At 32.1% G+C, this 16,786-nt stretch overlaps 1 protein-coding gene across 3 annotated transcripts in view; it reads right to left on the minus strand.

Moving 5' to 3' along the window:
- LOC139523158 (A disintegrin and metalloproteinase with thrombospondin motifs 18-like) overlaps positions 1-16,786 on the minus strand; it is an 87,759-nt gene that overhangs the window by 16,359 nt on the left and 54,614 nt on the right. For all 3 annotated transcript variants that reach the window (XR_011664567.1, XM_071316963.1, XM_071316962.1), the window contains 9 exons: positions 16,383-16,732; positions 6,335-6,479; positions 5,010-5,212; positions 3,835-3,918; positions 3,054-3,213; positions 2,393-2,498; positions 1,644-1,781; positions 779-932; positions 211-306 (listed from right to left, as the gene is read on the minus strand). Coding sequence is in view for 2 of the 3 variants with exons in the window: in XM_071316963.1 (XP_071173064.1) it covers positions 211-306; positions 779-932; positions 1,644-1,781; positions 2,393-2,498; positions 3,054-3,213; positions 3,835-3,918; positions 5,010-5,212; positions 6,335-6,479; positions 16,383-16,732 (1,436 nt within the window). In the remaining variant the exon portion in view is untranslated. The remainder of the gene's footprint in view (positions 1-210; positions 307-778; positions 933-1,643; positions 1,782-2,392; positions 2,499-3,053; positions 3,214-3,834; positions 3,919-5,009; positions 5,213-6,334; positions 6,480-16,382; positions 16,733-16,786) is intronic.

A 16,786-nucleotide genomic window follows, 5' to 3' on the forward strand; every position in this document is an offset into this window, starting at 1 on the left:
AATTTACTTTAAAACAACAGAAAATGAATTCCAAGAGGAATTGCTCTGACCAGTGTGTCTGTCACTTACTTCTTATGTGCCTCAAACAGAAGTAACATTTACCAGTCTTAAAGCCATTGATAAGATATGTCAGGTGATTATAAACAATACCTAACAGATCACAACATGACTTTAAAAAAAAGAGTAAAATAACAAATATTGCCTACCTACCCTACCATGACCACAAGATGTTCCCTCAGCAGCTGGTAAAAACTTTGTCTCACATCGTTGTCTTCCTCTGAAACACCATAGTGACTTACAGATGTCCTGAAATTATATATTCAAATTTTACTAGTAAGAAAAACTAATTGTTGAATTTTAATCAATGTTTGGCACTCAAATCCTCAGAGTAGCCAGTCTACTGAAGTTATTGGTAACGGTTTAACTTTTATCCTTCTATTATGAAGCAATGTTTCTTATAATTGAAATAAGTTCTTACAAAACAGCTTTGGTGCAGACTTTTAAGGAAAAACCCTTCATCTTATAATACTTTGCACTAGTTTGTATTCTTACTTTCAGTTGATATGGCATATCAAACTGGTACCATTAGTACTATTTAATGAATGATTTTACTTTGAGAGACTCAACCTATTTCAGGAGAAGACAGTATGTAGAGTTCGCTGAAGACTGTATGTTGCCCTCTATATAGCGGTCTTTGGGTTATATTTCTTGTTGGTTTGGTGTGTCATTGCAGTTAACAGAATATTTCAATAAGACAAATCACTCTATGACAACAAACCTTTCCAAAATCATATCCACAAAGCTTGGCTTTATCACCAAACTGCCATTTACACTGCATATCAGCATCATACAACTCTCCTGGTAACTTGTCAGGAAAAGATAACTCTGCTACATTCTTAGAATGGTTAGACAAACACTGTGCTTGTGGTGTACTAAAACAATAAAGATTTTCATTTTGATTTAAGAACGCATTTTAAGCTTGAATGATTTCTTAGGGTTCTGTTGTATGTACTATAAATAAACTTGTGTGTTCATTTGTTATTGCGATTGTTGAAAAATGGACAAAAATGTGAGATTCCTGTCACTTCAGGAAAACATGTAAACAAAAAATTCTGCAAAAGTTCAAAATACCATTTTTAAGTTTTATGAAAAAACTATCATGCCACAATTTTCACAGTATCAATCAAAAACATTTCTTAATTATCTTATTTTACAGAATTCATTTTCATAATCATAATCATTGGATTAGCTGCTGCAGTGCAATTGTAATATAATCATAAAACACAGAGCACTGATTTAAAAATCCTTTAAAATGACTATATAAATTAACTAGTACACATCATACATAAATATGTAACCATATTTTCATCTGTTAGGCTGTTGCTTGTGAGGCATTGGGTTGCTGTCTTGTTGACATTTACCCCACATCTATTTTTGTTCATATGAACTCACAAATTTGCTTAAAACTTGTCATATCAATAAATTTCAACCGCTCTGTAAGTACAATTTTTATGGAACTAATTTAAGTTTTAAATATAAATCATAGTCTGTTTAACAATCAGTTATTAACATTTTAAAATGAGTCAATACAGTTTCAGGGGAGATAATTATTAACATTTAAAAGATTTATGCTGTTAACTTACTTCAAGAATCTCATAAGATAGGCTTTACTACATATTGACCATTGGAACAATCCATCTTTACTAACAAGGGTAGGTGACATCAATTTACCAGCAGACTGTGAACAGTAGTTACCTTCTCCATCATGGAACATTCCAAAACTGAAAAAAATTAAATGAAAGCTTCATACATTTTTAGAATAAATTTTTTTTTTAGATTGAGGTTGATTAAGAGCTTGTATAAATATCTGTCTTTTAATGATGGTAAAGAATATGTTGATCTTGATATGTCTTTTTGGTATTTTGAATTAATAGGTTGCTGTCTTATTGATGTTTAACCAACATCATCTTTTATCTAAGTTACATTTATTAAAACTATCTAAGGAAGTTTTGATACTACAAACTACTGTGAAATTATCCCAAATGTAGATTTATTATATCTTCTTTCACCTTTGACTTTACAGCTATTCTGTAGGACTTCCAATATTATAAGTCTAAATGACCCCTTCACCGGTTCACCCTTTCAATACAAGAATTTCTCAAAATAAGTCCTACATCATTAACACATTTTGTGTTGTATGGAGAAATGTTTATCTACTTACTTGTGCCCAATTTCATGAGCTATAGTAAAGGCTGTAGTCAGACCTGTATCTACTTACTTGTGCCCAATATCATGAGCTATAGTAAAGGCTGTAGTTAGACCTGTATCTACTTACTTGTGCCCCATCTCATGAACTATAGTAAAGGCTGTAGTTAGACCTGTATCTACTTACTTGTGCCCCATCTCATGAGCTATAGTAAAGGCTGTAGTCAGACCTGTATCTTCATTAATGGTACAACTTCTCACTCTGTTACACATGCCTTCTATTGGTGCAAACCCTACAGATATCAACATATATTAAAAGAGATTGTTAGTTTGGCATATGGAACTGGTGATTATCATTATAGACTTGATGGTGACTTTTAAATCTGTTTTGCTAACTTCGTTTTTTTTTCGTGGATGTCTCATTGATTTTTACCAATTAAATCCTATAATGCATATTCATGTAACAAAGAAAACGAACAAAAAGGATACATTCATAATCATGTTATGTAAGATAAAAATAAAAGTACTTGCCAAACCTTTTGCCCATAAATAAAACATTATTCATTTTCCCACAAGATTACTTTGCCTATAATTAGGGAGATAACTCTATTTCAAAATACAGAAATTCTGACACAGTTGGAATATCTTTAAAATTTACTTTCTATCTATATAAGCACTGGTTACTTTTTCTTTCAATCAATTTATATTTTACTTTCCTAACATGAAATGTTAAATAAGTGATCATTTTTATATGACCTCTACAATATGGTTGTCCTATATTATTCTCCACAATATCAGGACAGCTCTCCTCTTAAGAGCACCAGACAATAATGATCAATACTGCTTACCTAAAGTATCACATGGTGAGTTTTTATATGAACACAGGTCCATCCCTGTCATCAGTATAGCATGGTCATGTTGTCTGCCCCTGTCTCCTTCCAAGACCGCTTGCCAGGAACAAAAACTGTTTAATGTCTTGTCTGCATGATAACCAATGGTTAATCCTGGCTGGAAAATATAGAAGAGATGTATTTTTTTGTCTAGTAATAAGTGTGTATTTCATTAGAAAAAAAAGATAAATCAAAGTTTGTCAAATTGAAGTATAGAATGTATCCACTATTTAGGTTCCTGTGAATCACTTTTGCACAGTGGTGCCAAACATATTTTAAACAGTGAATTTGATGGGATTTGTCTATGCTTGATTTGTAATGGCAAAATATAGAAATAAGGACGCTATCAAACAGTTTTTGTTTCATTCCCTAACATTTCTGGATATCTTTATTTATCATTTTCTTTAAAAGACCAGAAACAAAAGTGGTTTGATGGCAGAGGTGTTTTGGATTGGCCTCAGGTTATACTGCTACATAAATGCATATCTTATATTTTAATTTCACTACTAGACCACACAACAGCCAGTGATATAGTGACAAGTCTATATCACAGGCTGTTTGGTGATCTAGTTAAGATTTTTTTAAATGACAATTTTGAAACTCAAATGTATGTAATAAAGCAGTATGACCGATTGATAGACAACAAAGGTACATATAAATACTGAATACAGACTAAATAAAGGTTACTGTACAGTCTTCAACAATGAGCAAAACCAATACTGTATAATAAGTATATTACCTCGTCTCCCTCCAGAATAATGAGTCCCACTAATACTATACTGACTTTATTACCAAGACTCCTGTCTCTGAACAACTCAGCAACCTAGAATGAACAATGAATAATAAAGTTCATAGTGAAATGTTTTAATTCTAAATAAGATAGAACTGCAATTTGTTTGTTGAGAATTGTTTTGACAATATCAACATTAAGGAAATTGATTTCCCTTCTTTTTCACAAGTACAGATGAACTCATAAACAGATTGTTATTACTATTTAACCCTGTTCGAAGGTTTAAAATCTAATTTGTATAGACAAAGTCTGATGGACCTCATATTATAGAATTATCTTATTTCCCTATTAAATAATGCAAGGATGTATACCTATATATAGAGGAGATAAAAAATAAAATATATTGTATAAAATAAACACACACAAAAAAATCACAAACGGTGCCAAGCAATTATAACAAAAAAGTGGTTATTGTTGTATTTATTATCCTATTATCTGAAAGTTTGGATTACTTCTATTTATTGATGTTAATAATTATAGCTACAATGTACTGATCATCAAAATTCTGCATATTTGTACTCCCTGTATTCATCTCACTCTGGAATGCTTCATTTTGTGACTTGGAGTGAGTATTTTGAAATATCAATATGATGTAAAATCTTATACTGTGAATTCATTTATTTGTGGGTACCAATTTTCATGGATATTTAAATTCATTGTTTTAGTAGGTCTGCATACATTCCTTCAGAAAATTTGTAATTCTTTGAACATTTAAAACGTGCTAACTCTGTACACATGAAGTCCATGCAAAATTGTTATTTTGTTAACAATAGTTATTTCTTGATTTTATTAGCATAGCAAAAGAGGATGATGCAAGTTTTGATCAAACTTATCAACATTAGATCACAATAGTTCGTTGTAAGGGGATGATAAATGGCTAACCCTGTTAAGAGAGCAATATCTCTTGAATGTAAAAGATACCTTTGTAAAAAAAGAGCAGGCTACTGCCGATACAAGGCAGAATTCACACCAGTATAGTGGAAAAGGATTAAGTTGCAATAAGTTGTTTCCCAATCCACTATAAATAAGTTGCAATAATATGAAGAGCTGATCAGAGTGATACAGGTATAGGGCAGACCTATTATGTTTCCTTGACTTTCCCAAATCAATGTTACTTTACTCACCATATTGAACAAAGTGAGTGTATATGTTGTTATATTTTGGTCTCCATGTTTTTGGTACAAGTTTTTATCAGCTACAACTAATGTTTCAACGGTCCTGTCTGCTAGGGGATCTTTCCGTTTATGTCTGTTATTATCTGACTTTAATGATCTTTTATTAATGCTGCTATCATGATTTGATTCAGATGAATATAAATTGTCTTTATCTGAAAAATATTTCAACAATGCATTGTATTTGGTATAATTGCATTGAGATACAAAATGTAAAAAGGTGACTCATTTTTGCAGAGTTTAGATTTTGGGCTTTTCAAGTCATAACTATTTGCAAGGTTTTATTTTGAGGTTTTCTGGTCCCTGAAACTTATCTCTCCTTAGCTGCTGGGTATTTGACTTATCTCTTCTTAGCTGCTGGGTATTTGACTTATCTCCCCTTAGCTGCTGGGTATTTGACTTATCTCTCCTTGGCTGCTGGGTATTTGACTTATCTCTCCTTGGCTGCTGGGTATTTGACTTATCTCTCCTTGGCTGCTGGGTATTTGACTTATCTCCCCTTAGCTGCTGGGTATTTGACTTATCTCCCCTTAGCTGTTGGGTATTTGACTTATCTCTCCTTAGCTGCTGGGTATTTGACTTATCTCTCCTTAGCTGCTGGGTATTTGACTTATCTCTCCTTAGCTGATGGGTATTTGACTTATCTCTCCTTAGCTGCTTGGTATTTGACTTATCTGCCCTTAGCTGCTGGGTATTTGACTTATCTCTCCTTAGCTGCTGGGTATTTGAGTTTTCTCCCCTTAGCTGCTGGGTATTTGAGTTTTCTCCCCTTAGCTGCTGGGTATTTGAATTTTCTCCCCATAGCTGCTGGGTATTTGACTTTTCTGGTCCCTGAAACTTATCTCTCCTTAGCTGCTGGGTATTTGACTTATCTCCCCTTAGCTGCTGGGTATTTGACTTATCCTCTCTTAGCTGCTGGGTATTGACTTTTCTCCCCTTAGCTGCTGGGTATTTGACTTTTCTGGTCCCTGAAACTTATCTCTCCTTAGCTGCTGGGTATTTGACTTATCTCCCCTTAGCTGCTGGGTATTTGACTTATCTCCCCTTAGCTGCTGGGTATTTGACTTTTCAGCATTTATGAAGATGAATAATGAGAACATAAAGAGTTTCTTTCATTTTTCTTATACCAATAATACGAAACTATTTTTTATGTTTAATCAGCCTTTTCCACATTTTTCAACTTATTACATGTATTGTTAATTTTAAATAAATGTATGATTTCTAGTAGCTGTTATACTGTTAAAATAAATTGTCAAATATTGAAACAATGTACCTACGTCTACTGGACCTGCTGTCGTAATACTGTTTCTGGTTTAATGATGATCTTTTATACATTTTATGTGGCTGGCCTTGACCTTTGACCTTATGACTTTTATGAGGTTCTATGATGTAATCTTCATCTGCTGTTCTAATGATACCTCTCTGAAAAAAATGTACAAAACATATAAGTATAAGTAGCAATGTACTGGGTATTCACAAATTTTCCCATGCATTTTTAAATCTTAATGGGTTTTTTTTTATTTGACAGTAGAAAAATCCATATCTGCTAACCCTTCCTTGCCTCACTGGAAACTTTCAATCAGAACCTAATTTCCAAAAAAAGGTCATTTTTTCTTGCTGGAGATAATAAAAATAACCCTAGCTAATTTTCTTCCACAAAAACAACACAAAGTTGCATGATTTCATACAAAAATGCCTATCTTTATAGCTTTTAAGCTGCTGGTCAATCAATTAGTAATGCTATTCAGTAGTTCCTTGGAAAAGTGTGATGAAATATTTGTCTCCACTCAACATAAAAAGATATTTAATGTCCAACAGCCCAAATGAAAACGATGACCTGTAAATTATCAGTATTAACTAAAAGAATGTAAAAAACTGAGCATGGAAATGGGGAATGTTTCAAAGAGACAACAACCCAGCCATATAAAACAGAAAACAGCAGAAAGTCACCAACAGGTCTTCAATACAGCGAGAAATTCTTGCACCGGGAGGCGTCCTTCAGCTGGCCCCAAAACAAATACATATACTAGTTCAGTGATAATGAACGCCATACTAAACTCCAAATTGTACACAAGAAACTAAAATTAAAAATAATACAAGACTAACAAAGGCCAGAGGCTCCTGACTTGGGACAGACACAAAAATGCGGTGGTATGTGTCAAATTTCAGCTTTAGTTCAGCAGGCATTACAAAAATAAAGGCTTGAGAAAAAAATTCTTGAAATTTTTCTTCTAAGTTCAAATGCAGTTATTTTGCTAAAAAGTTCAATCCTAATGAAACCCGAACATCATAATAAAAAGTCCTAATAATTATGTTTGATTTTCAAATGATGGAATGACAGAAGGAAATAATGAGAGCCATGAGTAACACTGAGTGGTTCAGCATAATGAAACTAAAGTTATCTCCAATGCAGCAAGGATTGTATGAAGAGGGGGTATACCTTTATTGGGATTCCAGGATCAGATGTTTTAAAGCTAGGGATTTAGGGATTGATCCTAATGGGATTTGGGAAATTTCTGGATTTAAATTTCTTTATCTTCAGGACGTCAGGATTTCATGTTTTTAAGCCTGGAATTTCGGGATCAGGACCCATCCGACCCCCCTCCTTTCTATAAATTAACACCATCTACAAAATTCTCTTGATTTTTTTGTTTAATTCTATAAGTACATGTTATGTGTGGCATATCTGTTAAATAAACATTGACTCATAAAGATTTTGTCATTCAAAAAAATTGCTTCCAAGGTTATACTCTTCAACACATTTAAAGTCATAAATCTTAGCAATGAAAAATACAAAACCATTTGTTTCTATAAATATCTCTTTCATATTTGATGGTGTTTGAAGTTGTTTCTACTTCCTTTCTATCATTATATAACAACTTTTTAGATAATTTATTATCTTATTTATGATAAAGGATATAGGGTTCTTAACATACAAAATCTTAAAAAATTTTACAAGTATAATTGAACATAGGTTATACATTGAATTCAAAGGAACTAACATGACTTAATATTTATGAAAATGCCCTTTGCACTGAACAGTTTAAATACTGAAAAAGTGCATCTCAGATTAAGAAGAATATATGCACTCATAAGATAAAGTATGTGGTCAAGTTACATCCACAATAGTGTAGAAGTAAAGACAGTTTAAAAGACAAAAAAGTTTTTACTTCAAAGCAAATTTTGTGCATTACATTACATTTTACATCTACCATCGAAAAAAAACCCCAAAAATTCTCATAAATGCAAATATATAATTATGTATTTCAAAAAAACATGCAATATCTCAATTTTTTTTTTACTTCAAAGCAAATTTTGTGCATTTCATTACATTTTACATCTACCATTGAGAAAAAAAAAACAAAAAATCTCATAAATATAATTTAAACATGCATTTCAAAAAGCATGCAATATCTGATTTTTTTTTTTACTTCAAAGCAAATTTTGTGTGTTACATTATATTTACATCTAACACTGAGAAAAAAAACCTAAGTTCTCATGAATGTACATGTATTTCAAAACCCATGCCGAGGACTCAGGAGTAATGACTGAATCACCACAACTTATACACATGAGAGATCTAACAAGAAGTACATAGAACCTCTTTTATCATACTCTATTTCCCAATCGTTGTAGAAATATTATACTTCTATACCTTATTAATGTAAATTTATTGTTGTAAACTATTTCAAAGGAAGATAGTAAAGTCATACATCATGGTATAATGACACTTCAAAACTAAAGTAGTAATAATAGTAAAATCTGCAGCTTACAGGGCATTTCTAAAACAGGGACTGGTTCAATAAGACTGGACAAGAAATGGAGTTAATCTAATATAATTGTACAATAAACAGGCTATTATTTGAACTTGGAATTATTTTTAATTATCATATACTTAGCATTAATATGATAGCTTTTGCATATGTGTAATGGGCGGAAGTGCACAAGCCATATCTTCCCACCCGGGCTGATAACCCATATCAAGTGCCTCTCGTGCAAGTTACTTCCGGTGTTTCCGGTATCGGTTGTTTACTTTTCCATTGTGACGTCAGATGTTTTTTATGACGACGTCAAAATTTACGGGAACTTTTGTGGGGATAGTTTAATACTTGCTAACAAATGCCATTGACAATTATGAATCATTTTATAGTACAACAAACATGGAGTAGTAATGATCGTAAAACTCTTCCAAATTTTCAATGTTTCAAAATGCCTCTATAGGATATGTTACCATAAATATATAAGGAGTTAATGATGCTGTTGGACAACTATAGTATATTTGATTCATAATTTTAATTTTCTTTATAAAATGTTTGACTGTTTTAGTTATTGCATTAGTTTATTTGCCTTATATACATAAAACTATTGTCGGAAGTATATGATAAAGCGATTAATTCATGGCCTTTTCCATATCAGCCTGGGTATCATCCCTCGACCCATATCAGCACCTCGACTCCGTCTTGGGCTGATATGGGAGTCTCGGGATGATACCCAGGCTGATATGGAAAAGGCCATGTATTAATCTCTATTTATGGAATTTGCTTAATTTCTTGTTATTGAAATTCTTAATAAATTCCATGTTTATTTTGTACTTTAATATTCTGTGCTGCGCACAACACTTTCTATTACAAAGAAAATAGTATATTTTCACTAGAATGTACTGTGCCGCGCACAAAACTATCTAACCAAAATACATTGTATGGAAAGTGTTATGACCCGCTTAACACATCATAACACCAAATAAACATGGAATTTATTAAAAAAATTAAACACAAGAAATTATGCAAATTCTATAATTAAAAATAATTCCAAGTTGAAATAATAGCCTGTTAATAGTATATTTTTAAAACATGGACTTGTTAAATAAAGAATGAACGACACATGAAGAAATATAATATAATTGTACAGCATCTTGAACTTCTCTATCTTTCCTTATTTGCATAATTTAGTCGGTAGTTTACAATGTATTTGATATTTCCACCCATATTCAAGCTTGCTCTAAGTTATGTGGTAATAATCAAAGTTTACAAGTTTCATAACATTTAGTTGAAGCAAATTAAATTATAGAACTGAAGCAAACGCAATTTCTATTTATAAGGGACAGTAAAAGTGACGCAACCCAAATTTGAACTGGATCTATGTTTTATGGTAATAAGCATTGTGTATAAATTTCATAAAATTTTGTTAAGGCAAACTAAAGCTAGAAAATGGAAACTTAAATTTTGAGGCATTGTGCTTACAGACGAACAAGCGTACCACTTTATGCCTCTCAACGACAGCAGGGACATAAAAAATTGTTCCTCTGCACTGATTTCTAAACTTCTCCGAGACATTGCTGATATTAATCTATGATTGAAGTTTAATAAAAATCTGACAAGAATTATCCAAGTGAGAGTATTATCAACACAAAAAACTTAGTCTTTAAAGTTACCATTGTATTTTTTGTTTATCATCATTTAAATAATTTGATATTTCTGTAGATCTAAAGGTTTTTATTCTATTTATTCTACAATATTAAGCATGTCTTCCTTTCAAATGGAATACCAATTAATTTGATAATTCATTGTGTTTATAATCTCCCATGGTCAGCATTTACATTTAGCTGGAACAATTAACATCATTTCTTTTCAATGAATATAGGGCCAGGAATTCCACATCTTATACAATCCATGTTTTACAATATGTCTAATCTGAGAATACCTACCAGATGAGACAGGTCTATTTAACATTTCAATCATAATTTATAAACAAAATAAAAGAGAAATCTGTCAGATTTACGACATTAGCCTAATATTTTTTATCACATACAGTAGCCTAGAATTCCAAGCTTTTTCTTCATTTAAATTTTAAAATATAATAACACAATTAATCTCAATATTTTCTTGTCAATCATACATTGTTTGAAGTGATAGATTTATTTCATATTTTGTACATGATAAGTTTTTTGATAAAAAGTAACACTTTGAAGAAAATCAATTTTAGGATTAGAGGTTTCAATAGAATTTAATATTCACAAAGTTACCAGTAACATATTACATTTAATATAAGCCTGTACCTCGCCCTATAATAAAACATGCAACTTAACTACGAAAATGAACTATTGGGCGTTAATTGGTCATTAATATAAAATTTTGTTAAAAACACAGAAAGCTTTTCATCCTTTTGAAGAAAAGTTAATACCTTTAATAAAAACAAATTATTCTGGCTTAGGTTAAGCACCACATTAATAAAATGAGTAGTTTATCATACAAAATTCATTTTTCAAAAAAATGATGAACTCTTAAATTCTTAGGTGTCTAGAACTATTTAGAAAGGACTTAAATTTTTGTCATATAATTTTTCTTTCTTATATAAGAATGACCAATTGGAAACCCTCTAGAAGGATCAATCAATTCCACGTTTTACTATTCCTTTGGACTAAAATGTTAGACACCATTCCTATGAAAATCAAAGCCATTCATATTTATAATTTAACACCAAGAATTCCTTTCAAGTCATTAAACACCTCGCTTACTCCTCAGATTAAGAGATCTTTGTAAAAGTCTTATACATACTGTATCATAAAAACCTGACTTCTTTTCTTTCCTAGTAAACTGATCACTATTTGATCACACATTATGATGTGGCTTTTTCACAAATGGTGCTTAAAATTCTTATCGAACGCTGAAAATGCATGAAATATTTGCCACTGGAAGTTTTGAAAGCATCAATCAATCCTATGTTCTTTTTATGCCCCACCCATGATAGTATAGGTGCATTATGTTTTCTGGTCTGTGGCTCCGTTTGTTTGTCCGTCCGTTCGTCCTGCTCCAGGTTAAAGTTTTTGGTCAAGGTAGTTTTTGATGAAGCTGAAGTCCAATCAACTTGAAACTTAGTTCAATTGTTGCTTATGATATGATCTTTCTGATTTTAAAGCCAAATTAGACTTTTGACCCCAATTTCACAGTCCACTGAACATAGAATATGAAAGTGGGAGTTTCAGGTTAAAGTTTAAGGTCAAGGTAGTTTTTGGTATGGTATGATACTAAACCCCTAACGGGAAGGATTGTGCCTGATGTTCATATGATGAAATCATAATCTTTCAGTCAGTTTAATTGAAGTCTGGAGCTGGCATGTCAGTTAACTGCTAGTAGTCTGTTGTTATTTATGTATTATTGTCATTTTGTTTATTTTCTTTGGTTACATCTTCTGACATCAGACTCGGACTTCTCTTGAACTGAATTTTAATGTGCGTATTGTTATGCGTTTACTTTTCTACACTGGCTAGAGGTATAGGGGGAGGGTTGAGATCTCACAAACATGTTTAACCCCGCCGCATTTATGCGCCTGTCCCAAGTCAGGAGCCTCTGGCCTTTGTTAGTCTTGTATTATTTTAATTTTAGTTTCTTGTGTACAATTTGGAAATTAGTATGGCGTTCATTATCACTGAACTAGTATATATATTTGTTTAGGGGCCAGTTGAAGGACGCCTTCGGGTGCAGGAATTTCTCGCTACATTGAAGACCTGTTGGTGACCTTCTGCTGTTGTTTTTTTCTATGGTCGGGTTGTTGTCTCTTTGGTAAATTCCCCATTTCCATTCTCAATTTTATTTGATGAAGCTGAAGTCCAATCAACCTGAAACTTAGTACACATGTTTTCTATAGTATAATCCTTCTAATTTTAATGCCAAATTAGATTTATACCTGATTTCACGGTCCAATAAACATGGAAAATGATAGTGCAAGTGGGGCATCCATGTACTTTGGACACATTCTTGTTTCAGTATGTTTTGTTTGTGTTTGCTTGTTCTTGTTAGTCTGTGGTTTATTCTGGCTCCAATTGAGTTTGTTCTGATCTGTGACCTTGTGGGTTAGGTGGGCCAGTGACCTTGTACTCTTACCTCTCCTTTAAAAGAACCTATGATCTTTAAACTGCTCATATTTAATAGAATCAAATCAGTTTGGACCTGTATAGTTTCCGTAAAGTGACCTGTAATGACCTGAGTTTAAATGTGACCTTGTGACCTTAGGGTATACCATACTGAAGCCACTTTGTTCTGCTCTTCTTTTTTTACAGACTGACTTTCTTCAATACTTCTTATTAGGTATAGAATTTTATTCACAACTTTGTTTTGAATAACAGGTCAATGATAAAAAGCTTTTCAATTTAATACCAGTTTTTGAGCTAGGAAATATAGGCATTTTAAGCCTCCAATTGATATTTTATCGCATGTTTTTTTTATGTTGTGATGTTATACTATTGTTTCAGAAAAAGGGAGAAGGTTTGGTACCATTAAAATGTTTAATCCCGCTGCAAATGTTTGCACCTGACCTAAATCAGGAATCTGATGAACGGTAGTTGTCGTTTGTTTATGTAATTTATACTTTATAACTTGTTGATCGGTGTGCGCCAAGCTCCGTCACTTGAAGACTGTACCTTGACCTATAATGGTTTACTTTTATAAACTGTTATTTGGATGGAGAGTTGTTTCATTGGCACTCATACCACATCTTCCTATATCTATTTTGAAATACAAAGACATCTGCATTGAATGTAAAAATTGCACACATTTAGAGCCTCAAGTTTTGTTCCTACAAATAATCTCATTTTGAGATCTAAAATACCAGTGTATACAGTTATTGACAGTATAGCCCTTAAAATAAGATTCTATCAGAACCTACTAATACTTTAACATACAGCAACACCCAAACTCTTCACCTTTATAAACCCTGAAACAAATTTGTGGTCTCATAAATCACACAAAAAGAGAACATTTATTTTCGCTAAGTTTAAATTGTCTATATTTATGTCATTTCAAACAATTAAAAAGAGATATATAGACAATTTAATTCCCATTTTCTAATCAAAAGAACACATCAAAGCCAAATTGAGTGACCACACCCTTCTCTACAGGTGTCTCAGGACAGGTAAGGTCAGCCTGATAAAGGTATGATGACCTGCTGTGATCAAAGGTCATGTCAGGTCAACATTTTGGCAATAAATGTCAAACAAGTCATAAAACTGTTAGAAAATAGTATTTTCAAGTCTTATTCTCTCTTTCTTATCTTAAAGTTCAATGGCTTTCAAGATTGAAATGTTTGTGATAATAATTGATCAAGAAGAGAAAAAGGGATAAATATTTGTAAGTCAAGTATTCAAACAAAAAAGCACTTGTTTTACAGGAATTAAGGTTTTACTTTTGAAGTATCATGAAAACTAACACTTTAATTTCCTATTCAATAGTCCATTGTTCACATTCATATTTGAAGCATTTGTAACATGCAAAGGTGGCTTACTAAACTATGTCAAAGAACTAATAAAGACAAAAACATATTTATTGTACCCCTGTCAGTGATGCATGGGCATGCATGCTCTAAACTTTTTTTGAAATTAAGAATAAGGTAAACAAGAATGTGTCCAAAGTACACGGATGCCCCACTCACACTATTATTTTCCATCTTCAATGGACCATGAAATTGGATAAAAAATATAATTAGGCATTAAAATTAGAAAGATAATATCATAGAGAACATGTGTACTAAGTTTCAAGTTGATTGGACTTCAACTTCATCAAAAACTACCTTGACCAAAAACTTTAACCTGAAACATGCACTGTCATTTTCTATGTTCAGTGGACCATGAAATTGGGGTCAAAAATTTAATTTGGCTTTAAAATTAGAAAGATCATATCATAAGGAACATGTGTACTAAGTTTCAAGTTGATTGGACTTCAACTTTATCAAAAACTACCTTGACCAAAAACTTTAACCTGAAGCGGGACAGACGGATGAACAGACAGACAGACGGACAAACGGACGCACAGACCAGAAAACATAATGCCCCTCTACTATCGTAGGTGGGGCACAAAAAATTTGGTAAAATATTTTTGCAATTTTCAATATAAATGTACGTTACAATTATTTATAATAAGACTACATATTATAAACAGGTATTTTATTGTTTTGTTTATGAAGATCATTTATTTTTTAAGTTATCTCCCCTTAGTTGTAAAGAAGAAAAGAGGGATAAAACCAACTAGCCCTGTCCTCAATAATTAAACTTTACTCAGCAATCAATGTAAACAATTTGTTCTCTAAACACCAAATCCAGGATTTTGATTGGCTGATTTCTGAGTCTGAGTACAAATATCCTGCTTGAAAGTTTTATGACCTCAATGCAAAGTTACTTTTGGTATCATCATCTCAAGGCTTGATTTAATTGGCTAAATATTGTCCTCAAATATCCTCGTTCAAGGTCATATGAATCTTTTTCATTTGATGAACTAAATCACATCTTGCTTATGGGAATGTCAACTTTTTTAATAGTTCGTTTCTTTAATAAAAAATTTGACATCTTTTGACAGTTGTATGCTCTTTATATTAAATAGACAAAACACAGACAATTTTATACCTAACCTATATCTCGGAGGGATGAAAATATAGATACAGATGTACATGTCGATGGTTATCTATTTCACCTGTACGTTGAGAAATGTATGTTTTACAACAATTTTCACTTTTAGCACAAAAAAGGTTAGATTTCACATGTGATATAGAAAAAAAGTGTTTTATTATTAGACTATGTCATAAGTCATTTTTAAACAAATAAAAAACATTGGTGTATATTTCAATAATGTTTGATTTAGGAGTTGATTTCTGGCTTATAGACAGTTTATTTTTGACAGAATAATTAACCATAATTCTTTAAATGATAATTTATTATTACTTTGAAAAAGAAGAAACGACTGAACTATGACAAAAACACTTAAAGAAAATAGGTTAACATCAAGATATTGACTTGAGTTCAGTCTGTTCAATACATCCAGACTATGGAAAAGATACAAGACAATTACTCTCATATCAAGTATCATTACCGCTATCATCCTCATTGGTTTATCTAATACTGACATACAACCTATCATTGTATTCAATATTATTTAAATATAATCATTTTTATTGTAATTTACTATCACAGAGAAAATTACAATCTTTAAATTGTAAATTATCAACTGAGACATAAATTTAACTTGCTTGTTGAAAACAACTTTGAGGGAATAACGAATATGACTTAAGTATGGGAAGCTGTGGGGGTATGTGTCTATGCGGTAAGGTCTAAATCATCTCAAGAGTTGCTTGTCTCTTTGCTAAATAAATTCTTAATAACTATTATAATCAAGAAAATATTATCCTTTATAATGCAGCCAACTGATTTAGATGGAATCAATTAAAAAAAAACAGTTCAATATTATATAACTGTAGCTCATCAATAAACAAAAATTATTATGTTCAATTGTCCCATTCCTACATTTTTTCCTATCTAGACGAGCTCACACATTGTAAACCTACCATTCCATCACAGACTGAAAGAGCTGCAGTACCATGACGATGTGATCGCACTTTACCAGAGAAATGACAACGTGTTTCATCCCAGGGTTTCTCTTGAGATCTAACGAAGGTTTCCTTGTGAGAATGGACATTATTCTGCCGATGATACACCTTGAATCCAGGTGCTAAAAGTTCTTTCTCTTCCTTAAGATCGATGTGGAATGTCTGACCGAAGCCAGTGATGTTTACATATAAGTATGGCGATGATGATGAAGAGGATGATGGTGAACTTCTTTTATGACGAACATGATGACTGAGTTCATGAGAGACAAAACTTCCATCACTATCTACAATGTACGGAATCACAATTTCTGAAAAGACAAAAATAAATCATTAACATGACTTTTTAGACATTTCAGGCCTTT

The sequence above is a fragment of the Mytilus edulis genome, chromosome 5, assembly GCF_963676685.1.
Source record: "Mytilus edulis chromosome 5, xbMytEdul2.2, whole genome shotgun sequence".
Taxonomy (NCBI): domain Eukaryota; kingdom Metazoa; phylum Mollusca; class Bivalvia; order Mytilida; family Mytilidae; genus Mytilus; species Mytilus edulis.